At 41.5% G+C, this 27,871-nt stretch overlaps 1 protein-coding gene across 1 annotated transcript; it reads right to left on the reverse strand.

The window, feature by feature from the left end:
* Window positions 1-11,042: 11,042 nt before the first annotated feature.
* Window positions 11,043-27,698, reverse strand: kcnk12 (potassium channel, subfamily K, member 12). The gene is made up of 2 exons (XM_070916410.1): window positions 27,359-27,698; window positions 11,043-11,935 (listed from the first exon to the last, which is right to left on the reverse strand). Exons 1-2 carry the CDS (start codon window positions 27,696-27,698, stop codon window positions 11,043-11,045), a joined length of 1,233 nt encoding a protein of 410 aa, XP_070772511.1.
* Window positions 27,699-27,871: the final 173 nt, after the last annotated feature.

The raw sequence follows: 27,871 nt of genomic DNA on the forward strand, positions 1-27,871 counted from the left end.
CCCTATGGTGCAGAATGAGCAATTTTGTCTATATTTAGATGCATTTAGTCGCAGAGTCTTTGCAAACAAGGTTATCTGGAGCACCCTCACAAATAAAACATGCGCAATTTGACCATAAAAGATCTACAAGAAAGTACCTGGTGTTATCTAGTTTTCCATCATCTCTATAATTTCTCCTCTCCTTGAGATGCACCATCGTTGCGCACACTGCATGCTGATTTGCAATTCAAAAGCAATTTAACCACCCCCATTTTTAGAATCCAATTTGGGATTTTTTTGTTTGTTTTTCAATCAACAGATTTAGAAATACTTCACTGTCCATCACAAAGCCGCTGACATTTTCTTTCCCTCTCAAAGTAAAACCCCACAGTACACAAAGAGGAGCTTCATCCTCCCCAATCTTAAACTGCAGTATGTTCCATCAATAAACATTTAGTATTGTTCATTTGTATGTGTCTTCAGAATCTGAATCAGAAATACTTAGACAAGTAACAGGTGCTCCCATTCAAGACTAGGAAAAGTAGCATAGAGAAATTAGGAATAACAAGTATAAAATAGAAATGAGAAGTATGTCAAAATATAAGATATAAAAAATAAAAAATATATAGCTTCTTATGTCCAGTTATATACTGTAAATAAATGATTGCTGTTAGTCATTTTAGACACAAATTCCATCTGAACAAATATTTCTTTAGCTGAGTTTTGCATAGTTTTGCAGTTGTTTATCAGAGTGAGAGGTTCAAAAAGACATTACCTCCCTGTTGTTTTTTCCATAAACAGAGCTTGAAGCCCTGGATGAGGTACAACATCAAAGTCAGGCAGTATCAGGTAATATCTGGAATCTGGTGCTTTATTTTAATGTGTTAACACAACATTGGCATATCATCACCTTTTAAGTCGATATGCTGAACTCATTGGCAAACAGTTACGGAGCAACATTATCATTCATTTGGAGTCTTGTTTCTGGTCACCTGATGAAAGTAACATTCTCTCTCTGTTAGCTCTGTTTTGCTCTCTACCAACTCCTGATGGAAACATCTGGCTCTTTAGCTGCTAATTGTTCCACTATCATCACCAGCTATTTGCTATCTTTGTCTGTCTGCTGTTTGGTGCAGGTAGTGAACAGTTGGTTTTACCCTTAACACGGCTTCCTGCTGTGTGATGAATAAAAGAGAGAAGTGTCGAGTGATAATTCTCTGTGGGTTCGTCACTACATTATGAAAAAAGGGGTTGATCGATCCATTATAAGAATATCGATTATAGCTGCTTTCTCTGCCAGCCTTCAGATGGCTCTCTGATAGGTCAGCAGGAACATATTTATGTCAAAACAACAACAAAGTTGAAACTAAAGTGAACTAAAGTTTATTTTGCATTTTCCCAAATGAACTGCACCTGCTGTGCAGCACGTTGACTTGTCAAAGGCAGTCTGCCTAAACAGTGATATGAAATAAGAAAAAAAGCAAAATGGAAATCTCTGTGACTGTGGGAATTTGCATAAATGTATTTTTACGCTGTCAGGACCTTTGAACACAGACACTCAGAGATGAGATGCTGGTTTTACTGTCAGTTCAAAAGTCAGCTCTTGTCTTACCTGTGGAGAGAGATAACTGCTGGATGATCTGGAGGTTTTTAAGAATGCAGTGAACCACACAAAGTTCAAGCTTGTAAAGTTCTTTCTTCCAAGGTTTTAATTATGTTAGTCGGCGTCTGACATTTACTTTCTTGGTCTGATTCCAGTTTCATCATTTGGGGTAATTTCTGTTTTCCTAAGGAACTGCTGATATTTCACAGGGTCTCATGTGTACCAATGTCTTGTTATTCTATTTATTATGTTAGAGGTGTAAGCCTGGATGACACTTCACACTAAAATCACTCTTCTGGTGCACAGAAAGAGGGGGATTTTCTGTAGAATCTGGACCTACTTTTTTCACTGAAGAAATTTGCCTAATATCTCCACTCTATCTGAGCCACAGAGGTGTTCAAAGCTGAAAGGTTTTCTTCTCACCTCCGGCTTGATTAGTATTCATCTAACTTTATCTGCTGTGAACTGCGTGGTTTATTCCATTTAAGCAAGCTGACACTGAGGGATTTCGGCAATAGTAAACGTATTCTAATCTGAGGAAGAGATAACATTAAACTTCATTAGCCGAATTGGTGAGTTTCCCTTATCTATTAACCCTTCTCTCCCTCCATCTCTCTTCCCATGGTAATTGAAAGAGCAGATGTTATAAGGTAATTGCCTCATCGCTCAGGCTGCTCAGCCCCTCTACATGTAAATGTCGCATTCCCACAATGACTTTTGATTTTTCACACTCTACCTTCAATTCAGAAACGCTTGTGGTCTCCTCAGATACCATTAGAGCACTGCAGGCTATTTCAACAGACGTCCCCGTGTGCATTCTGAGTAGATTCACAAACCAGCGGCCACTTTCAAAGAGGAGGCCTTAATGTGACTAAACGTATTATTGCCCCAGGTGAAGACATGAACATAAATAGTTAAGAGCCTGGGGATATTGAAAGCAACTAAAGCCATTAACTATGTTATTATAGAGGCTATTTAAATTTAGACCAACGACAGTTTTATCCTTTAGAGTCGTAGGTCAGTGCTCTGCCCCCCCTAAATGTTTCAAGAGTCCTTCGTTCATCCTTCTTTTATTTCAAAGACCAATTGATGAAGAGTCATTTTAGACATAATTATACATTTTTGGACATCAGCATGCCTCTCTCGGCTCAGCTGGGGAGAGTTAATCAATTTACACATCTATAATGCAGCCACAGCTTGATATTTCTTTTCATCTCCTAAGAGCTGACTCTAAAATTCTGAGAAGACATTTTAATGAATTCAGTTCAGCACCAACCAAAATGAAAGTTCAAGCCTTAACTTATTTCTGATTAAAGGACGAGGCTGGTGATGAACAAATCCCATCAAAGGACCAAAACCAACAGTGTGACACAGTGTGTCCCTCACTCTTCTGACTTCCCTACCCTGTCTTTAGATGACAATCTAATCTGATCTAAAATCTAAGTTATTTGATATAGTTAATATATTTGGGAACTGTAGGCGTTCCCCAAGTTTGCTCAAACAGGAGGAAATGCTGATGTGCTGGTGTGCTGGTGAATACGTTTACAGCAGAACAATGGTGGATGTGGGAATCGAATGATTTTTGGACAACAATGGAGCTATATGGCACAGAGGATAAGCCATAACAGGCTACACAGACAATGTTTGTTAGCAGGATCAATGTGGTCATTTCAAGGGATTTGATGTCAATAAGAAAAATATTGAATACCACCAGACTTACCTCTAAGGTAGAATATGGATATATTATAAAATGCAACACACTAAATTACAAGTTCAATTACAACATCAGATTTCTCTATATTTGAGTGGTCAAATCCCTATATTTTAAAGTCAGTAACTGTCCTCTGATGGCCATTTCTTGTTCATGGTGTAAAATGTGAAGAAGACATATAAGAAGCGTCTCCAAATTACGTAATTAAATGTTCAAGACCCTGTAATGTTATATGGTGCTTTTCCACAGATCTTACTGCCACTTCGACTGCATTAACGCACACTTCAAGACTGATTGGACAATGTATTTAAATTGACAAGGTTTTAAGAAGAGTTGATTCTCAACAAAATGAGAATCAAATCACTTGTGACAATCTTAAAATGAAGATAAATTACATGTTAACATTGCAGAGAAGATGCAGAGAACAGAGAAGAGTCCTTGATAAATGGCAGGGAATCAGAGGTTTCTGCCGCAGTGAAGGAATCGAGGCACATTTCTCTGACACCAGCTGACACCCAGAGGAAACACTTCAGCCTGCTGCTGGAGGTTTAACTGCAGTCTTCTCCCTGTGGGGTAATCACTCTGTTCACACTGTACCGTTGTGACAGAGAGGTTTATTTGTATGCCCAGCAAGGGAAAACAGAGAAAAGATACAAGGAGTTTTTTTTTCCGTAAGGGAACTGTTCAAGATGAACTGGATGTGTTGCAGTAAAGATGGACTTGTTTCATTTATTGTGGGAAACAGATGCAGTTCTAGTTATTTTGTACAGGTCTGGCAACATGCAGATATTCCAGCAAAACAAAAGCTCTGGTGATCAAACGTGGTCCAGCATGAGGAGAGGGAAAACTGTGTTAATTCCTCCAACAACAATACTGGACTGTTTAATGTTCCTGCTAATAGTAGAAACCTGGCTTCTTGCTAAACATTAAATTACTGAGTACAGACTTTGTGGCACATTTCCTCTGAACAGACTCCTCTTCATCCCTGTGCAGTGAGATAATGTATGTTATTTTTCAGCATAATCTGCTGGGATCAGACTCATTTCAATAATGAATGCAATTACAGGTCCCCCTTTATGACTAACATCCTGATCGACCCATTACTGTAGAGCCACACTGTTTCAAGGTCCTTCCAGTAAGCTGTATGTGTTCTGGTGGAAAAATATCTGGAAGAAATCAGGGTTCGGTGAAGCTAATTGATCAGAGTAACATGTTGAGAACCACTTTTAACCAACTGAGCATTTATGAATACCAATATAGAGATTTTAATGAAAAGCAAAATAAACCTCCTCTTTTGTCTCTCTTTGCTCAGAAATATGATGCAGAGACACAGCAGGTCTACAAAAAATGTCACATTTGCAGTTGAAATAATCTAGCGAGTGTTCAGACCGGTAAAGTACTCATCTTTTTTGTTAGTGGCAGTTTTGCAGCTCAACCAGTGCCTGAAATGGACTGGTACTCACTGGTACTTAGCGCTGAAAATGTCCTTGATAAAATGGACCAGGAAGAAACTTTAGCAACTGACAAGGGTTCATATATACATAATATAGGTCTTATATGGCATCATCTGCTTTTAACCAATTTTGAATGTCAAAAAAATGTATGACAACAAAGCACTGAAGGCCTGCATGTTTTCAGGCCTGAGCCAATGCAACAATGGAAGTGAGTTAAATAGTATTCCATTACCATTATTGCAAGGGGACATTTTGATTTACCAGAAGATAAAGGAAGTTTATCAGTTATACTCAATTTATGTGGATTTGACACGCTGGACTTCAAGGTGACATTTGTTGTAACTGCATCATGCAGTCTTGCCCATACATTATGTATTATCCAATTTAATCTGTAGGCCAACAGATATATTTTCAGTTGGTTTTATTCTAGCATATGTGTAATGTTATATTTGTGTGCAAACTGGAAATGTATGTACTGGAAATACATTTGAAGTGGGATATGTTACCAAGATATGTGTATAAATACAAATATATCCAAGACACATGCAATGATCATGTCATGCAACTGCTGAATTAGGGTACTGCAACCTTTTTTGGTCCAATTCAGGCACTGAGCTCAACAGCCTTCTGCAGTTTTGCAGCATTTGCCATAATGTGTAAATTGTGAATTTTCACATAGTCTGATAGAACCCATTCACCATATTTTTTTTTTTTTTTACCGATTTTGGTACCACTTTCTAATAAGTAAGCTTTCATGAAAGGCTTATAAATTGTAACTAATGGATGTGTTAATGGTTAATAAATAATTCACTAAAGCTTTATAAATCTGTTAACACCTATTATAATTACAAAAATATATGCTTTTTTAAGATCAATACCACACTCATATCTGTACACTAAATATGAAGCTACAGCCAGCAGCCGATTAGCTTAGCATAAAGAGTGGAAATAGGGGGAAACAGCTTGCTCTATCTGAAGGTTACAAAATCTACCTACCAACACCTCTAAAGCTCACAAATCAACACATCTTCTTTGTTTAATCCACGAAAGGCGAAGTGTGAAAATGACACGTAGTTTTACGGGGGTTATGTATCGGTTATGTATTTCTTGGTCGGGCACAGTAACTTCCTGGAGGAGGGTACGAGTCATTAGTGAACTTTATGCTGCAATGTCATAATGGAGTTATCAAGTTCCCGACTTGTAAAAAACATTCATGTCAACATCCAAGTCGTAATTACGGGAAATTCAGACTTTTCTGAAAGCGTGGATGTATCCGACTTTAAACAGAAGTGCCTAAGAAATCAAGAAAATAGAGATTCCTCACTTCAGCCAAAGTCTGTCGTTCAATGTAATTAACCCTAAAATAATGGATAATGTTATATTGTCCATAACGTTTTAAATTACCAACAACAATAAACTTAGGAGTCATTATATGAGAATAACATTTAAGAAAATCAAAGGAACGTCTGTAAATATCAGTGTTGGAACCCCTCCTTGTTTCATATAGGTTTTACTTTTAATTACATAAATATAAAAGTACAATCATTGGTATAAATGTGCAACTTGCAAACAGAATTAATTTGCATACATTTACTGGATGTTACACCACAATGCAAGCAACATGAGACCAAGGTGTAGAATTATGTTGATGTTGAGCCAAAGGTCAACATAACTGTGGATCACAGACACCTTAAGTAGCTGTTTAAGTTGAGATTTGAATGTGGTTTGTGGCTCCATATCATCCCTCGTCATAAAAAAACAAACAACAGGCACACATGCCGTGTGGATTTGGAAATCAAGCTCCGGATCAAAGCCAACAATGTGACTCTTGTTAAAGATCAGAAGCAGCCAAGCAAAGCAGCAATACATCATTCTGTTACCGAGCCACTCAGCTGTTTACCGTCCTGCTGCTAACAGCCACTTCAAATGTGCTCCAGCCAAATGAATGTAAATACGGTTTGTTCCTGATACGAGCGGCTTTAACAGTCTCAAAATACAAAAGAGTTCACGCACTCTTCCTCAGAGGAAACTGGAGAGAGCACATTGTTATGTATCATATTGTGATCACTAAGAAATAATAGCTTTGCTGAATAAATGATAATGCCATTAGCACCATCAACAGCCTTCAAGATTAACACGAACAAACATCTCCTCAACATCTCTGCTCATTTCAAACAAATAGTTTTATTACGAGGCTTGTAATGGCTATGGAGCATGACATTTTAATGGCGCTATTTTACAGTCGAGTGCTGTTGACTACAGAGCAGATTTTCCAGTGTGAATACAGTACAACATGTGTTGACTGGAATAAACGCTGGCAGTGTTAGACGACAATTCGCGATTAAATTAACGGTGACAACTTTACTGCGAATCATGCAGCGCTGTGATCCAAGTCTGCTATGTTCACCCATATTAATACTGTGGGCTTGACAATTTTGCATCTTTTCCGTATAATTTTGTGTTTGATGAGAACAAGAGAGGAATTAATTACACTAAAAGAAAAAGTCAGCGATATCACATATCACACATGAGTCATTTCTGCTGATAACAAATACAAACATACAGTAAGTCCTAAGACCATCTGTCTCCTCTTACAGAAGATACAGAGGACAGCAGGGCAGTTAAAACCATTGCAATCAATGGAGATCAGTTTTGCAAAATGCAAAAGGATTGTATCGTACAACACACGAGCTCTACACACTATAATCTTTTCAATAAGGAACCTTTTTGTAATATGCGAGGACTAAAGTAAGGCAATTGATTTCAAGAAACGCATGCATTTTAGTTTTACTTCTAAATACTATATTCTTAAAAGTGTGTCTTAAAAGCTTGATGTGTTTCAGGCTTAAGGAAAATACATTTGAATGGATATTATTTTAAATCGAATACCTTCTGGGGGACTTATGTTTAGGGAAGCATTTAAGATAACATATCACAGTCCTTTAATTCTCATTTTCCGTCCTTTTACACACTGGTTTGGACACACAAATGCATACATACACACATGCTCCTTGTCAAAAGGTATGGTTAAGGATACAATGCAGCTAGCTAGACCCCAACAGCTACAGGGGCTTTTAAAAATCAGTAAGCAATCCTGAAACCTCTGCCATTGTAACCTTAAGCCTCAGAGGGAAAATGAAGGTTCACATAAACATCATTCAGATCAGTCCCCCCCCCCCCCCCCCCCCCTACATATTACAGCAGGGGAATAACATTGAATTCAAACTACAGTATGTCATTTGCTACAGCATGCCCATACTCCTGCTGAAATGTCCCAGAGTTTGACGCATTTCTTCGTCTGCAATGTCACTGCTAACATGGCACACACAACCCCCCTCCCCCCGACACTGCAAACTTCACATCACCAGCATACATTAAGCTCACTCTGCTGCTCATGAGCCATTGTTAAAGGAATAAATTTGGGACATTTTGAGAAATACATGTTTTTCTTGCTGAGTTGCTTGACAGCACTCTAATGACTGTGCTGTAAATATGAAGCTAAAGCAAGCAGCTGGTTTTCTTAGCTTAGCATAAAGACTGGAAAAAATCTAACAGCTAGCTTTCCATAAAAGCAGTTATTTCACCTCTGGTTTTCGTAAAAATTTAACAAACGAGATATAATGTGTTAATTAGTGATTTTTAGGCGTGCCGGTAGGTAGATTTTATTTCCTTGGGACAGATCCAGGAAGGTAGAGCCAGCAGCTAGTTAGCTTAGCATAGACTTTTCCTGGCTGCCACAAGTTGCGAGGTAACCAGCAAAGAAAGCTCAGTGAAGCTAGTTTTGCCTAGCATCAAGACTGGAAACAGGAGGAGCAGCTAGCCTGACTCTGTCCAAAGGTCACAAAATACACCAATCACCACATCTAAAGCTCACTAATTAACATGTTATATCTCATTTGTTAAATCTGTACAAACACAAAAGAGAAAAAAATACGACGAGTTATCTCTAGTCGTTATGCTAAGCTAAGCTAACCCGCTCCAGCTACCTATTTACCTTACAGACTTGAGAGTGGTATCTAACTCGCATATTTCCCTAAATGTCAAACTACTCATTAACATCTCGAAAACCTGTGTTCACTTACGCTAAAATCCATGTTTTTGGAGGGTTATTCTGAATGCTGTATCTCGTCAATCTGCAGACTGACTGCGTAAGAGACACGTGACTGTGAGACTTCAATCATTCACATGTAGATATTTGAAAGCTATATGTAGAAAAATAGACTTGAAAGAGTCCTCTGTTTTATATACAGCTATGTTGTATGGCTTTACCATAATGGCATGCAGGAAAAACTAAGACAAGCCTGAAGATTTAACTACCTGAGTCATTTTCTCTATTCCTCTTGGTGAGACTGGGGAGTAAAGGAAATTATTCAGATCTATGCATGAAGAGGATGAAAATCAACTAAGGATAGATCCAGATCCAATTCACGCCTTATTGTAAAAGCTCTTTTTTAAGACATTCCAATCCTATATATACATACATTCATGGCATGTCTCATCATATTCACAGTGTAAGGGTGACGAGTGTGAGGAGAGAGCCAAGATCTGCAAGAAAAAAAGGAAGCAGGAGGGTTTTGGTGCATTGTGTGAGAAGTGGATGCAGAGATGACAAGAGAAACAGAAGAGAGCAGCTTGGGAGGATATCGGATGTTGAAGATGGATGCCAGGATAAGTTGAGCCTTTGGCTGAGAGAGGCCATCGATTTGGGGAGGGCATGAATTTGGATATGAAGGGAGTCGATTTACACCACCTCCTCTACCTCTGCTGCTGCCGTCTCCTGGACAGTTTAACTAACAACGCCTCCTCCTCTGTCGTGCTGTTTACGAAACATCAAACTCCATCGCGCAGCTTTAAATCACAGATGCCTGGGAAGAGATAGTTGCTGGAAACAAGGACATTGATGGTGCAGCCTGACAGGACAGCAGCGTATCCTCTGCAAACACCCTCCATCCATTAAACCTTGGCTACACACTTCATCAACTTCTGCAGGCTTTTTGGATCATGCTTTGTTATACAAAGAGAGACATGTATCTGCAAAGAAGCCTCAATGAAAACAAAATTCCCACAAAAAATCAATGCGAGCGAGAGAATCCTTCAGGGTTTTGTTCTCCACTCCAGCATCTGAGATTGACCCAGCTACTTTCAATCTGCATCATTTAACATAACGTGCCTTCGGGATAGAACCCTCCATATTTCTCCTCCCTCCTCTCCCTTATATTTCACTTCAAACAAACATAAACTTGCTGCTCATTTATTCTGTTTTACAAATACATTAAGTCTACATTCTGCATTAAAAGAGTAATTAATACAATGCAAGCCTTTATCGTTTGTTTTCCTTGCAGACAGCTGTAAGCTTGAAAAAGAAGAGAGAGAAAGAGTCGGAAGGTGCCTTCTTTTACCCTTCAAGTCCAAGTCTTTGGCCGCTGAAGCATTTTTTGAGCTGATAAGAAGGCCAGTTCCTCTTTCACGAGAAATGGATTTTCATTCTTCAACTCTGCTCTTTCCTCTGAGTTATGGGAAATTACTCTTTGTAGGCCGTTAGGCAAACTGTAAAACCGCCCCTCACTACATCAGCCCTGTCAAAATCAGCTACATCACAGCTGTGCTTAGCTAAACTCTACTTCCCACACTTACCCCCAGAAATGAAATCACCTGAGGGTAAAACGTGAAAGAAAATGGGGTTTGCACAATCAATGGAAGGTCTAGAAATGGTGCAAAAAATGCATGAGAAGTATAATGCATAGATCAGTATGTGCTATATCATTCAATGATTACACTTATATCAGCATTCAATATGTACATTCAGATAAACTGGCAAAACCCCCAAACAATGTAGATTGCACTGTATGCTTCCCTGGGCTCCTTTACAGCGCAACATTTCATTTGCTTAAGTCTGATATATTGAGCGTGTATAACAGACTAATTCCTCCACAGGATAACACTGATATTTAAGAGACTTTCAGTGATTTGTTCTGGGTTGGGTTTGAGGTTAATGAAATGGGAGATGGGTGGTCCCCACACGTCCAGATCAACTGATGTTTTTTTGTTGACTCTATGGTTCTCTCTTCATGCCATTATCATTAAAACCATAATCATTATTACCTGTATTATCACCACAGGCTTGTAATTCCAACCAAAAGTATCCAAAAAAAACATGTGTATCATGCATAACAAGTTATATTGGCAATCCATTTTTGAAAGCCTTATTTTTTCAATGGCGATCAACCTCAGGGTTTGTGAGAACAGTGTGGCAATAAAGAGCTCCCATACTTTGTTTCCTGTCTCACTATGTCCTCTACCTGGAGTTACTCGTCTCTGCCAACCTGTTGTTCATGATACCGAGGGCGCCAACCCCCCCAGAGAAGCCATTATGGCGCGAGCTGCCACAGACTGTCCTGGGATATCCGTTGGCCGACTCAGACAGCTGCTTCTGCATTAGGGCCAGCGACACCTTGTTAGAAGCTGCCAAGTCTTTCATAGAGATCATCTCCCCTGAGAGTCTGCGTCCCTCAGTGTCACTATCACAAGGTCCATCTGAGTCAGGCTGCTGGCCAAGCCGACCCTGGCGACCCTTGGAGCCCGGTCGGATGGCATTGCGTCTGCCCATGAGGGCACTGGCCTTATTGCAGCGCTGGCAAAACAAGCAGCTCATTTTCTCCAGCATCCAGTTGAGCACCTGTTTGATGACAATAGAGATGACGTTGAAGAGCGAGTAGATGCAGCACACACCCATTAGCATGAAGAGGAAGTTGGCCACCCTGTAGAGGCTTTGGTATTCGTAAGCTGCGGTCTGGCTGCTGACAAAGTCCCCAAAGCCGATGGTGCTGAAGGTGACAAAACAGAAGTAGAGTGAGTCTAAGTAAGCCCAGCCCTCCACGGGGGTGTACATGGCTGATGCACAGCAGGAGATAGTGATGGCTGACAGGCAGAGAATCAGCATCACATGGTACACGGAGGGCTTCCAGCCTGGCAGGGAGTAGGCTGAGAAGTCATGGCGGATGCCTGGCGGGAGTAGACCACTGTTCCTGATACGCCGCTCCCTCACAGCCTTCATCACCACGGCCAGCAGTGTGATGATGCGCTCCAGGAAGAGGTTAAAGAAGAGGATGGTGGCAGCACAGCCCAAAAGCCCATAAAAGATCAGGAACACCTTGCCTGCGACTGTCACAGGTGTTGTCATCCCAAACCCTGGAGAGACAGAAGACAGATATCAGACAGTTAGTTGCCTGACTGAGACCAAACACAGATTTTCACCTACTGCTTCTTCTCTCGCAAGAAAATATATTTCTGATTAGAGACAAGGGAAGTGATGCGTGAAAGCAACCTCAAATCTAAATGAGGTTTTTCATGTTTCTAAACATTTGTGCCATGAATGAAAAATGATATAAAAGAGGAGTACACATGTGTAATGTGCACAAAAAAAACTGGACTGCAAAAAACAAGGACAGAGGGGTTATATCGAGGGGAGGAGGTTGCCAGGAACAAGCTTAGGTAAGCCCTCTGAATGTGTTTTTTCGCAGCTGTGTGGTGTAGCTTCCTGTTACCCTCTGATTTCTTAGTCAATTAGGCTGAGTGTTCAAGCTGAGGAGGGGGTTATGAGGAGAGGAGTGGATGTTTATGGATTCTGCTTCATGTTGAAGGAGCACTTCTCAGTGTCGAGGAGCGTCACAGGTGCAGTTCTGACCTTGCGGCTAGTGGAGCTCTGCTGTTAACATTAGCTGAGGAGTGTCTTGGTATTTGAGCACAGATCAAATCTTTAAAAAAGTTTTTTTTTTTTAATTCAGCACCACAATTGCAAGATCGCTGCCACTTTCACTAAAGAGAAGGTGTAAAAACCAGAAAATATCATTTAGCTCAATATTTGAAGAGAAGAATATTAATATGTATGGTTTATAGCAGTGGTTCCCAACCTTGTTTCGGCTTGTGTCGCCTTAAAATGAAGAAATGTCTACTTTCCCTCATTACAGGTTATGGTCATAGTGTGGCTCAAGCGAAGAGCCACTTTTCCTACTTGGACTGTTTCGTCCGAAGGATTTTTAGATGCCTGAATAGAAAGTATTTCACAAGAAACAAGATTGAGAGTCTTCAGCAAAGCTTGCTGCTCTGTGTGGCTCTACTTAAGCACAGCGGTACTTCGAGCTAAATGCTAACATCAGCATGCTAACATGTTCACAATGACAGTGCTAATGTGCTGATGTTTTGGCAGTTATGTTCACCATCTTTATTTTTAGCACGCTAACATTTGCTTATTAGCACTAAGCGCAAAGATCAGCTGAAGCTAATGGTAATGTCATTAATTTTGCAGGTATTTGGTCAAAGAAAAATAAAATTTGACCTGGTGATGGCACTAGATGAAAACTCAGAGGATCACCAAAGTTATTATATTCATCCTGAGGGGACCATGGCAATCCATCCAATAGTCAGTCTGGATCAGAGTGGTGGACCAACCGACAGACCGCTACTGCCATGGCTAGAGTCACAAAGAAACATCATTTTGTGTGACATAAATGTTGTTGTTCTCGGTTTCCCTTTTCGCAACCGTGTGCCCCTCCACATTTCTCCTGGGAACCATTGGCAGGGTCCTATTCCAGTTTGGGAATCATTGGTTTATAGTATAATTGATTTTATCAGTATAAAACATCAATCAATCATACACATATATGTGTGTACTGTATGAATTATGGAAGCTTCAGGCAGCAAATGCACACATATACATCTGCAGGAGACTTTCTCACCAGCAACTCCTCGTCTACTGATGTTTGCTTTTTCACGTTTTTTCTGCTATTGTGTGTACACATCATAAGGTTATTTGTATGCACACATACAGCACTCATACTTCCATCCCAGGGCCAATGTGAGCACACACATGCACACACTCTCTAACGCACACTCACACAATGTCATGCCCCTTATCCACAGAACAGCAGATGGTATATTTGTCAACAAATAAAATCGTGCTGAAAGATCAACCAGTTCACTTCCAGGCCAAGGTTAATATTTTTCCATCATGGCTCTCCTCCATTTCAGTCGTCTCGGCGCATTAGGGCGGCGCTTTCCCCCATTTTTCCACCAACCCGTCTATAACCATCCTTGTCAGGTAATAAATGACATCAATATCTAGACAATACTTCCTTTATGATACCCAAAATGGCTTTTTTGACCTTATCTCTCGCACTCAAAACCACTCTCCTGTGGGTTTGCTGTTGACATGCCGGGTCATTTAGATCAACACTGATTGATACAAATTGTTTCATAGAGACAAGAGGGAATATAATCCCCCACATATCCACACATGTACGACGCACACACACAGAGATAGACTTGTGTAGGTTTTATACATTTACAGCAGACACTGAATTATCTAGTTTTGTCAAAGATAGTGGCAAAGTTCAGTAAGAGACAGTTGGGCACTGTTGGGCGACAGGAAGGTGAGAGGGCAGTGATTACCCAAATTAAGCCCTTCAGTGAAATCCTATTTCAGTGTGAGTTAATTAATTAGCAGCCCAAGTCTTTTTAACCCAACTGAATAACAGGGAAAACAGATTACATCTTCTCAGCGTGCGCAGAGACAGTCTTCCACACTGTCTCTCATTACCAAGTAAATTACCTAAGAGAGGAAAAGGCACCAGGCATCGATTCAGTGTAGCATTTCAGAGTCATTACTCCAGACTACTGTGTCAAGATGCATTAGGGAGAACAGAACAATAATAGAAAGCAAAGGATAGGCAAGCTGGAACCAAAGATGCAAACACTGTATGACTTTCCTCCCAAAGACTTCGTCATTTAGATTTTAAAACTCTCAAATCAGCAGTCGGCGAACACTCTTTCCAACTACATCCAAAACAAGATGAGTCATTTAATTCAGCAAAACATATGTGTGCTAATACAATTAAATCAGAACCCTGGGAGAATATTTATTCATTAACATTAAATAAAGTATGCTCAACTCAACATCGAAAAAGATGTTATGCTCTAATGGCCAATGATGCTTGCACACGTAATTACACACTAGAGGTTCAACCAGGAGGAACGTGATGGAAATGGTGCCATTAGTATCCATTAATTACCATTTGACAGGTTGAAGAGATTAAGAATTTGCACTAATAGTTATCAGACTGTGGGGACTTGAAAGATGAAAAAAGATTGTTACTTGAGTGTAGTGATTTCTGTGTTTAGGTCAGCTTTTATCACCAGCAGTTAAGTTTAAATCACATGTGCTCAGCAGCAATCAGAGAATTGACACAACTTAGGCCAAGCATCTCTCATTACAGAGCAATGGCAAATTACAATGGCTCATTAAGTTGGGACCTAAACCAATAACACAAATTACTGAGAGTGTTGCTAATAGAAGTATTGACAGACTTCATGAATGCCCCGCATTTCATTTGCTACACTTAGGAGGCCACTCGCCTCTAAACAGTAATCAATCATCACATTTTTCCACCAAAGAGCCACTCTGTGTGAGGGAGAAGTGTACCAAATCTACAACACTCAAGGTGTATTTCATTATCTGAAGAGTCTGCAGCACAAAGGAGTTAACAGCAGCTATTAAATCTACATCTATAATGTGCGCTGTTCAAACTCTCCTCAGCTGGGTTGAAATTTCTCCTGGCAAGATATGTTGAACTGTGCTGTTCTACTTTATAGCAATGTGTGTATCAAAAACAATGAGAAGAAGAAATGTTTTCCCAATAAGCATATAAACATGTGATCACAACAGAGTTGTAGTGACAGATTCCAGCCACTTTCATAAGTGGAAATGCTCCAGGATAAGTGTGGCAATATTCTACGTTTTTGTTACTGTCAACAAATCCCATGAAAAGACCAAAACCAGCAATGTGTTAGTCCATTTCTCAATACTTACCAACTACTCCTACCCTGTCTGTGGCACTTCAAGCCCCAAGCTCATCAGTTCCCACTGAAGACTTAAATCTTTAATTTGGATACTAACGATGGATCAAATGACTATGTGTAATGGAAAATGGGGCCACTTGGCCACAGTTCCTCTCAGCTCTACGGAGCCTTTTAGCATCTTTCTGCTGATTGTTTTGTTTTCTCACTGCCCTCATAGCATCATTTTTGGTTGCAGCAGGCAGCTCTTTTCAGCAAAACAGCTCTAAAAGCCTACTGTACACTACCTTCTCAGTTAGCGACTAGCTGGTGAATACAGTCGAGCATTTAGCAGCTGAAGAAATGTCCCTCAGGAGTTGGTGGAGACCAAGAACAGAGCTAAAAGAGAGTGGACTTACCTTCACCAGGTGGCCAGAAACACTACTCCAATTAAAGATAATGTTGCTCTGTGTCTGCTGGATGTGTAAATAGGCATCTGTTTGCCAGTAAATTCGTCATAATAATTGATAATATGTTGGTGTTGTGTTTACAGTTTGTTTCTGCTGCCCCCAAGTGGCCAAAGAAAATCAGTTTTTGCAGGTTGATAAATCTGTCACAAATATAAAGTTTCATTTCTAAAAAAAAGCTCAATAATTTCCTAAAACAGCAGGAAATTGTAGTTTTAAGCAAATGTTACTTAACCAGGAGTAAACAAATTTGTTTGGGGACAACTTTCAGCCTCAGATTTGGTGCACTGATGAGTATTTAGGGCAGCAGGACAGTGTATAGGGGATTAACTCAAAATAAACTCTAGAGCACGTGTTCTTCTTAATGAAGGAACATATCACCCAGTGCAACAATGTGGCTCTTTGATGTGCTTTTAATAGCTTTTATACAACAATGGACCTCTATGGCTCAGAGGAAGAAGGGTTTTGGCCTTGGCATAGGATTTGTTGACAAAAAGAAAAATATAGAATATCATCAGACTTATCCTTTAAAATGGCTGTTAATACACATCATCTCTAAAAGGAAATAACTAGAAAATGTGTTATTTAAGCATCACTTTAAAAGAGCTCACCTTGGAGCTTGTGGCATACTTGTTCAAATCCCAATTGACGCCTTTTACAAGACAAAGTATCCTGAAAAATATGTATCGTGTCACAGTGCTTCCTATGTGTGTTAAGTTCATAAGTCATTTATGTTTCCTGTTTTATTTTGTTACTTTATTCTCCCCTCGTTTCGGTCCACTTCATTTCCTGCCTTTGTGTGTTTTCCCGCCTGTGTGATTGTCTGCACCTGCCCTGATTAGTTTCACCTGCCCCTCATTATCCCCACTTGGTGTCTGTATTTAGTCTGTGTGTTTCCCTCTCTCCAGTGCCAGTTCGTTGTATGTTACTGCTGTATGTTTCCCGTCTTGGCTCCCTGTTTCCATGTTCTACCCATGTTACTGGTGTTTTTGTTTGGTTTTGACCCTTGCCTGCCATCCTTAAGTCTTTGTCCCCCTGGATTTGCTAATAAATCCCCTGCACTGCATCTACTCTGCCTCAGTGTCTGCATTTGGGTCCTATTCCTTGTTTTCCTTGCTGCCCTGCCCCACCATCTGTGACATATTGATTCATTTTACTGGAAAATGGCCTCACAAGGCCAACTATCATAAAGCCAAGCACATTTCAGTCTCACATTAAAGAAGTTTGCATTTAGTGTGAGTGACTTCAGCTGATAATTGAGGGAATATATAGATAGTCAGAACTAATCGACAACAGCTTAGCATAAAATCCAGGAAAAATATACAGTAGAGCCAAAGCACCTGATGGATACCCACATGAGAATAAAAAGGGTGACTAAAAGCACTCAGGCATGGCTCTGTGTTTGACTGAAGGACATGTACAGCACATTCACTTGTCTTTCTAGGCAGTATTGAATCTGAAGGTCACCGTGTCATCAAGGACAACCCCCCCCACACACATACACACACATAGCTCCCAGAAGGCCTGAAAATTGACCCAGAGATCCATTATGTGACTGTTTTGCAAACCAAAAATCAAATCTCTGCCTCCCATTGCCTCCCATTGCCTCCCAATGTCCCCAATTAATGAGCTTAAAAACAATCTCCCAGTCAAACCAACTGCGTCCCACTAGTGGGAATAGTATTAAATTGGCCTGATAGGAGCGGCAGCAGAAAACGCCACGTCCCTCTGATGACTGTGTTTCGGTGGCGAACAGGAAATAATTAGTCATGGGGTGGTATGGCAGGGGTCTGCAGAGAGGACAGAGGGCTGAGGAAGCAGCAACATGGCCGGACCTGAGGCACCATTGAGACACCATCACCACACCATCTGCTGAGGAGCAGCCAGGATTATTGGCTTATTATTGGTTTGAATAGTAACAGGAACATTCACACTCTGCACCAGGTTTTACAGAAATCAGATGCTAGAATAGGTCCCATACATGACAAATTGCGTCTGTATTGTTGTGTCTGTGCACTGCATGCACAAATTAAACAGGCCATAGTAAAATAATGACACAATATTTCTATGGGGCCCTGAAGCAAAACAATGTGGTTTTGAATTTCACACCGAGCTCATCCAAACAGAACATAGGCAACACGTTAATGGTGTCTGTTCTGCATGTCAAAGCATTGATAATGAGTGTTTTGTGCTACACATGGCTGTGCAGTAGTTAGAAATAATGGACTGAGGTGATCATAATTAGAGCGGGTCGATTCAGATATAAATTACAAGTTTAACAGCACAGATGTATACACACAGGTAGAAGTAACAGGGTAACATCTACAGAAACACAAACCTGTTCAATAAAACATAACCTAAAATACGTTCAGATTTTGTGATTTGTTAGGCTCCTCCATTACTGAATCGACTCTGGTGTTTAAATTGCATCTCAGTACTTCATTCACCGGCAAAGAGAGCCAGGAGGATTGTTGACTACACCACTGTCTGTATTGATTTATTGTCCAAAAAATATGCTGCATTGTCTTTGGATCGGAGCCATATTTATTCTCCGTTTTTCATCTTCGCAGAATTTTAAAGGAACTGAAAAGACTCCAACATGCAGGGAGTTCGCTGTTATTCAGTTATACAGATAGAGAAGTCAGAGCTTATATAAAGCAAAATTTGAATTAAGATTCATGTGGCCTCCAACTGCAAATGGTAACACGGATTTCTTCCTTGTGTCCATGTGACTGAGGAGTCATTCTCTCATCAGATTAATAGCTTCTCCCTGAGTGATCTAAAGACTATGTCCTTGTGCTTCCTATTACCTTGCACTGTATGCACAGTCAATATTTGAATAAAAGCTTGGCTATATAAAGCCCTCTTGTATTATTCCAAAAAGTAAACACACCTGTCCAGGTGGAGCTTTTGAAACACTATCGCGCTCAGATCACTGTGATAAACCTCCATGTTTAGCATAATAGATAATACAGATTTGGAGTCATACAGTATCATGGTAACGCTACATTAAATGTACTGTATGTCACCGCTGCTTCACATTTTTAGCCATCACGTGAAAACAGTCGATGCAGATGCCAGCAGGAAATGAATGCTTCAGGTTCAGCAGATATTCGATTAGATGGTTTTTCATTTCTGTTAATGTGAAAGCACAAGTCCTTGACATTTAAGGCTGCACAAAAACCTGATTCCTGTAAGGGATTGACAACTGCAATAATGATCTGGGGGTCATACATGGATCATACTGCCTCAGAGAGATGAGGAGGCAACGCTCTGCTGCTCACAATTAAATGATGTTTTACTTTCTATTAACTGAATGTGCCCACTATATGAGTCTGAGACCGTCGGACTCTGCCTGAGGCTGCCAGCCTGGAGGTGGCTGAGTCATTTGTGAATGCTGGCGAAAATAGATGCATTTCAGCACATTCAGCGATGTGTGATCCTGGTGTTTTCCAGGGATGATAATTCTTTCATTATGAAAATCTAAATGCGAATGCGTCCATGTGATAATAGGCTGACTGTTAGAGAAGGAGGTCTATTACTTGAATGATTTCAATTCTTGTGCAAAGTACAACCATTAGCTCAGAGGGGCTAAACAGTTGAACTCCAGCTCACATGGTTTTACTGAAATAAATACATTATGCTGTAGAGGGCTGTTTGCTCTAATCCAAACAGATTGAAACTTCAGCATGAGTGGCCCGTACTGCATCTAGTTTCCAATTTCCAACAAGCTCTAGTGTTTTGTCATTTGTCTTGAAAGCAGATGTGTAACATTTAATGGCCGTGGCTCCGACTGGTATGCGGCCAGTGGTCTCAGGCTTCAGGGATGACATAGTGCTCTGTCAATTATTTCATCTTGTAATCTAATCATGATGATCAACCATCTTACTGATTCAAGGTCAGGCTCAAAAGTCCCGTGTGCCTCCTCTTTGCAAAGTCTCTCATGAGTTATTGTGTTTGCTCGGTTTAGAAAGTTTTGATCATTTCAAATCTGAAATTGAATATGCTGCGTCTATTTTACAATAAATACTGTCCTCCAGCCTCTCTCTGCTCTCACACAAGCAGCCCCTCCTTCACACAAACAGACAGAGGGACGGCTGCCAAATCACGCTGTCCGCCAACTTGCTGTTCGCTTATTAACATTGATAACTATTTATATACATGACCCCAAGATGCAGATAAATGTTCTGTTGGTGCAGGAATGGAATTACTATGCAGGCTTTTTCTGCAACACTTTGCTGCTGCAAGTGTGTGATTTTACTGCATCAAAGGTTGCCAACCACCCGAAAGTTTCAAGAGACTTTTCTGCTTATGGGGAAAGTTTAAACTCTCGTAGCTGCAAGTCAGCATTGACATCAGCACCAGTGCAGATTGGGTAGTCAGAGACACAGATGATCAAAATATGAACACTAGAATAAAATCTAAAATGGCTGATAGGAAGCAGGTCAGAGGACTGCAGAGTGCAAAGAGCACACAGAGTGTATCCTTTCTTTGCCTTGTCGGTGCAAAGAGCAGAATCAGTGAAATGCTAATCAGTTTGAAGAGCAGGAAGCCGGGCAAATCTGCTGTGTCCTCTAAAATGATCTTGGTATCACTTGGCCATGATGATTTGAGTCTGTGAGTTACTGTACGTAGGCGAACGCACGCCTTAGCAAGTCATGGCAGATTTATGACCTGCTGGGACAGAGCGCAGAGATGCGTACAGCCATCCTGTGCAGGAGCAGTTCACTAAGGTGGGGATTTATTGAAGCTTGTGCTTCTCAGCAGGTTTGTCCTACACACACACACACACACACACACACACACACACATTTCCACTCAACACCAGGAAGCACCCAGTAAGGAGAGGAATTATTTGTCCATTTACCAGTTTGCGTCCATTATGTCATGTACTGGATGTTTGATTTTCTCTAGGGATGTTGATGGTGGTTGGTTGGTCAGTCTGGCCATCAGTTTGGTCCAGACCGAAATATCTCAACAACTTTTGGATGGATTGCCGTGACATTTTGTACAGATATTCATGGTTCCAAGGTGGTGTATCTGAATGACTTTGTAAACGGCTGCCTGCTTGTGGGCCATAAACCTAAACAATGAGCTCAAAGACAAGTGACTCCTTTCACATTGCACATTTTATCCTTCACACAAACAGAACACACATTATTTCCAATGTTAATATGAAGATATTGGTTAGTGCAGCTTTAAGGCAGAAATGAGGTATATTACACAGCAACGTGATTCATTTAGTCACACTCTTATGGACCTTAAGCATCAGTGGTGCAATTTGACTCCACTTCCTCATGGGGGACACACATTTTATTTTTTTGCTGAGCATCTGGACTGCTCACAATCTAAAAAGACCCCCAGTGCCTTTCATGTGACTGAAGGCCCTCTGTTTTCCATTTTTAACAGTGACATTTCCTCTGAGTCTGTGATTTCACAGACCAGCCCAGGAGATCTAAAGAGAGAGAGTCATACTGACCAGCTTCAAATGGTTCCGTAAAATGAACTGTAAAGCGATCTTCATCTCATTATGCAACGTAATGCTTGTGCAATATGAGCAGACTCTTTATCGTAACACAATTGCAATGTTGTCCCACAGAAACACACTGTCTAAAGTGGCCAAGAGCTCAAAATGATTGAATGAATGAATCCAAATAAAGGAGTGTACTGTGGTTGTGAACAGAGGAGCAAAGTAGTTTGATTTGAGATAGATGTTAGACAGGAGTCAGCACTGTCTGGGATAGTCTCGCAACAACGCTGAAGTGAGAGACAGAAGGCAAAAACATGTCTGAAACATCGCTGCGCACCGATGAATCTGCTTTCACAGATTGCAAACCTTTCCCACCCACCTCCTGAAAGCACATTTATAACATACACCAACAGTAATGACAACACAGATGGTTTTGTCCCAGCGAGGCAGCACCGAGTAGCTAATCTAAATAAGAACACGACATCAAAGCAAAAACACAGCCTGCCTTCAGGAATCCACGCTGTCTATCATGTGACATTTCAACCTGCTTAAATGCCAAATGCACGCACTGCCAGTCTGAGGTGACATTGTCTTGTAACCTCAGAGACACTAGAATTACAAGTACGGCACAGAGAACTAACTTGGTTTGCAGTTTCATCCCACATACATTGGCCATGGTCAGGCAAGCGTGTAATAGTCGCACAGACCTCACAAGTGTGCCTCAACGAGACTCCACTGCCAAATCAGCACTTTTTAAATTGGCACAAGAAGACGAGGAAGATAACACCCACTAAACCATTAGGCCTGATTGTTTACTAACACTGCACAGTACGCACTGAGGGAGAGGGCACGGGTAATCATAATTTGTCTACATCTTTCCTCGTGATCATGACATAATGAGCTTGTAGTTTTCTTGAGTCCACAAAATTATAATTTCTATATCACAGCAAACTTGTTTTAGGAACTGCATATAATGTCAGAATGTGTTTTTGTGATCTTGAATAATTTTAGCCCAACATTGAGATTACAAAATAATTATTTTGTGATAACGAGAACACAAAACCTGACAAACAATTACATGCATGTCTTCTCTGGCCTTCTGCAGTGTAGGGATTAGGTCAGATCTATTGACAGGTCTCTGCAGTGTCTCTGCTGAACATGTAGCATATAGTGATTTCTTAGAGACCACATGGTGTGGAGTTTCACTAAAATTGGCAGGATGATGCATCTTCACTTGTGTGAAGGGTAGTCTCACATAGCCAGACATCTTCACACTTAGGAGAAATGTCTGGCTCAACCCATTACCATTCTGGGATAGGGGAAAAAAGGGGCATTTACACTGCAGCCTAAAAAATACCATAGAGTTGTTTTAACACCTCTCTTGCAGTGACAATGTAAACTGTACATTAAAATATAAGTTAAAGCCTTTAGCCTAATGAGGCTACTTTGATTAAATATCACATTTCAACCTGGAATCAGTGGATTGTGAAGGAAGAGAGATGATGTCTGTCCCAGTGTATATGTAGAGGGAATAGCGCCCTGCAATCTTGATGCAGCACAGCTCGGTATAGTCAGGGTTTAGCAGGATTTCTGCCCAACCTCTGACATTTCTCCTCATTTTTCAAGTTGGGGACTGCGTGGACGTTAAATCTGGCCTTATTTAAATGACATGCTGTATGAGGGTTTGTTTTGTGCTATTTGTTAAACTGTCCTATTTGCCATGTCTCCCTTTGTGACTTCTCTGAGTGGGTGGATATGAGTGTGATGGAGTTAGAAGCTGCAGTGGCTGCCAGGGGCAAGAAGAGGCAGAACAGAGTCCATCCCCAGGAATAAATAGCCCAGAACACAATCCAAACCTGCAGCTGAATATTATGTGGAAAACTGACAAATAATTAACTGCCCTAACTGACTCGTCCCACTCAGTCTCAGCTCAGACAGCCATCACTAAGTACACTTGATTCTCAGACAAGTATTCCCCCTTAGAGCACTCCACATCTGTATTTCTCCAAAATGTCATTGCAGCAACTTACAATGAGACCTACAGGCCCACAAACAGCTACAGAGAGCTGTCCTAAGTGGCAGTCGTCAGCTATCAATCAGAGGATTATAAATAGCTTTCATATTAATAGAAATTCTGTTTACTGAGCAGACTCTTGTGCCCTCTTTAATGAGCATTCAAACAGTAAAGTTGTGTCTGAAAATGTAGGGCAGGACAACAAAACCAAGAGTTGGATGCTGACAAAAACAAACTGTATAATCCAAGGCTTCAACAAGATGAGACAAATAAAAAAACCAAAGACTAAGAGTCTACCATCATGCTAGCGGCTCTGTGAGGCTGTATTGACACACAGAGGGGCTTTGAGTTAGATGCTAACGTCAACATGCTCAAGAACAATGCTAACATGTTGATGTTTAACCATGTAGGTATTATAGGAACCGGATACTCCAATCAAAGATGGTGCCTACTCACTTGTATCAAAATTGCTCACCAAGTGCAAAAGCCAAAAAAGATTTCCAGCTTCCGGGTTGGCTCTAGGCTGATAACAGCCTCCTGAACCTACTAGCAGGTTTAGTCAGCCCCTACTAGCCCATATATTTGGGACAACGTGTGATAATAACGCTTACCCAATAGCCTAATAACAATAAAATCGGCTGACTATTTTCAGTTCACCTTATACATCCATGTGTTAAGCAGGTAATGTTTACCTTGGTCACTATGTTAGATTAGCACTAAACACAAAGTACAGCGGAGGCAGATGGGAAAGTCATTCATTTTGCAGGTATTTGGTCCAAAGTAGACGAAAGTGTTGGACAAATTTCATGGTAATCCAATCTAATAGTTGTCAGAATATTTCACTCAAAACCCCAAATGTCAACCTGCTGGTGGCACTGGAGGAAAAGTCAGAGGATCAGTCAGTTGAATTAATCCCTGAGTATCATAGATACAATAACCTACATCCAATAGTTGTTGAGATATTTCACTCTGGAACAAAGTGGTCAACCGACTGATTGACTGCCATCCTTAGAGCAACGCCACCAGCACGGCTAAAAAGTTGAGTTGAAAGCTCATTCCTGCACCTTGGACATTAGGAACAGTGTATTATCCTTTTGACTGCCAGCTGAGACATTTCCAGTGTTGTGAGTTGGTTTTTGTCCATTGCTACTTTCAAGGTCAAGAATGAACTGTCTATGTCAACTATCAAGGACAAGAAGTCCTTAGAGTGCTCAGAAAAAATGTGTTTCAGGGGGCCAGGCTGCACTGATTACTCTACAAAAACACAACTTTATAAATGTATTCTCTGATTTTGGTGAAACTGGATAATATTTTCAGGAGAAAATATTTTCTGGTTTTCCCTCTGATGTCCTCCGGCTGCTCTGCCTCAACTCTCTGTGATTTACGGAGTTTCCTGATCGACAGATAGCTTCACCTCATCCTCCCGGCGGTCCAAAGCTCCTGTGCTAGCGATGTAAACACCAACACTCCCCTGATGCTGCTCTGAGCTCCCAGTCCGTGCAGAGTCAGCTAACAGGATCGCAAGTTGCACAGCTAACTGAGCTAACTAGCTGACAGTAGCAACAGTCAGCAGTAGTTAGCGGTTACGTAAGTACTGGACACATAAGTACAGTTATCTGTTGATCAGGAAACTCTGTAAATCTGCAAGAGTTGAGAGCACAGTGTTTCATGCGTACTACATCCGCAATAATCTATTTAGCCTGTTGTTGTGGCTTCTTGTTCTTGTTTTGCACTTTAATGAGTGAGTTAGTAGTACTTCCGCTTACACAGAGGACATCAGTTGAGTAGGTGGTCCTTCAATGCGGCCCAGGACACACGTACACACTGCTAAAAGAATGTGACCATATGCGGCCCAGACCAGATCTGATCTCAATGTGTCCTCAGTGCGTCTTGGTAGCATTCACACCTGGTATTAGAGCTGTCCACTTGTGATCGGATCATCCAGGACGGCTGTTAATGCAAGGTGTAAACAGAGCCTTTAAGAAAAACACCAAAGAGCTGATTTTGTTGCATTTGTTGAAACCATATTTTAGAGAAAGCTGCAATGTTCTTTTGTATGTATTATGTTTCCTTCTGTTATGTCCTGAAATTGGGAAACAACACACAGTACAGAACCAATGGCCAGTGAACCTGGCCAAAACTCTGGGTAAACAAGTGTCTCAAGTGACCATGGCCTCACTTTCATTCTTCAAAGCAATATTGTGGAGGCACATCAAGGGGAGCAAAGTGTCACTGCTGATTTGAAGCCTCTGCCACAGCAGAGTCAGAGGCGGGAAGTGGTTGGGAGGAGTGTCTAGAGTGCGCAGGGGGATGCCACTCTGATAGAGTTGTGTGGGGAGGCCCCCAAATCCCTTTTATATCACCGGCTCACAAGCATGCAGAAAAAGTAGCACACAAGCCGGAAGGGTGGGGGGGTGGAGATCAAAGCGAGATGGAGATCCAGACAGAAATCCATGCGAGCATAAGAAAAAGACAAATAACTGCAGACAGACATCACATCCTATTCTCCCTCTTTTCCCCAAGCAGCTGAGTCAGTTTATATGATCTGCTTGTCGGAGGAGGACTGCGCTGCTGCATGACAACTGGAGCACAAAGGATTTCAGCCCGCCACAGATATGTACGCAAACACAAGCTGCTGTGGTTCCCCTCCCGTGACTGGGTGAGCTGAGTGCATGGGCTCTCTGAGAGCTCTGCGTTTGTGTATCTGAGAGCAGAAGGTGAAAGAGCCAGTAAAGCTCTCATGACAGCTCTACAGTAAATAAAGTTCTGACAGGTTCCCTGCTCATGTGGATCCAATTCTCCCTGAGCACCCATATACAGCCGTCAGCTTTCCTTATCACTCCCCTCACCACAGTTTCCAATTAATGGCAAGTGTCGTGAGGGCATCGCAGTGTATATATGTGTGTGTGTGTGTGTGTGTGTGTGTGTGTGTTTCTTGAGGGCAAGGTCAGAGGTGGACAGCTGCTGTCAGTTCAAATGATTACCTGGAGCGTGTTCATTTGCACGATCACCCGTTCACACTCACTCACTCACTGTAAGCTGTGGCTCCTCTCTACCCGCGAGGGAGGGGCAGAGGGGTTAGTGGGTGCCATCAGGCATGCAGTGCACCACACCGTTGGCCCTCGGGGTGCCCTGCGAGGGACACTTGCTCTTTTCTGACCTATCGCACAAGCAAATGTTAAATGAGGGGGAGCAGACGGGGCTTCTCATTGACATTCCTGTTGGTTTGAATGGAAATGTGGCAACCAAAAAAAAAAAAAGAAGACTGCACCCATGGGTGCTGTCCTATAGCCAGGGATGAGTGTGCCATTCCTGGCAGGCGAGTCAGATGTCGCCCCCGTTGCCAAAGTCCCTCACAGCCAAAATGTAACACATGACTGGGAAAAAAACAAAAACGTTAATCTGTTATTCTGTATGTAAGCCAGTGGAAAGAAAGCAACCTACAGGGATGGCAGCTCCAGTCCTTTTTACACCCAGACTGTCAGTATTGATATGATTATTTAACAAACATTATAATATATATATATGAGTATATATATATATATATAATATTAACCATTCTCCAACTTATTTGTCTTGAATGTGGCTTTATGTGGTCCGACATTTGATCAGTAATCTATCGAGACTCATAAAATATCCAGTAATGACTGTCTTAAAGGTGTGAGTTGATTACTGTGCATTCTTGTAGTTTTCTATTGATCAGGCTTCATGTGGGCTTGGCCACATCTACTTTACATTGAATAAAATACATGTGTGTAGAGGACACCATGCCTGCAACCAAATGGACGCAAAGGTCAAGGAAATCAGTGAATGCTGCATTGATCACCCACCTATAGTCGACACCACAGTTCCAACAAAATAAAAAGCCCCTGTAAAATCCCATCGTGGCCTCAGAGCATCTGCCCGGATCCCGGCGGCGATGGCAGCCTCGTACTCCCGCAGGAAGGAGTTGAGGTCCTGCAGGCTGATGTTGAAGGTCTCACTGAAGTTGAGGAGCGTCCCGTTCCAGCGGCCGTGAGCCCGCAGCTCCGAGGGCCTCTCGATGGCCGAGAAGACCGCAGCGCCGCACAGCAGGTACAGTATGATGAGAATGGCGAGCAGCACGAAGCGGCCGTTGTCCTCGTTGAAGTGCAGGGAGCGGCAGTCTTGCAGTCGCTGGCCAGGCATCATCCAAATTTCAGCACCACTCGCGCGTCGGACAGCGACAAGCTCCACATCGGAGACGGCATTCACTCGTCTGCAGGTGCTCTCTGGAAGTCACTGTCCTGCTCTCTCACTGCACTTCTGTCGGCAACATCCCCTCTAGTCAGCCCGCCACGTTGTCCCATCGTAGTTGTGAAGTG

Source organism: Enoplosus armatus, chromosome 12 (assembly GCF_043641665.1).
Source record: "Enoplosus armatus isolate fEnoArm2 chromosome 12, fEnoArm2.hap1, whole genome shotgun sequence".
Taxonomy (NCBI): domain Eukaryota; kingdom Metazoa; phylum Chordata; class Actinopteri; order Centrarchiformes; family Enoplosidae; genus Enoplosus; species Enoplosus armatus.

Coding starts and splice junctions, on each gene's coding strand:
- kcnk12 (XM_070916410.1), bottom strand. CDS start 27,698: ATGATGCCTGGCCAGCGACTGCAAGACTGCCGCTCCCTGCACTTCAAC. Junction 11,936..27,358: donor AACTGTGGTGTCGACTATAG/GTGGGTGATCAA, acceptor CTGTCTCTCCAG/GGTTTGGGATGACAACACCT.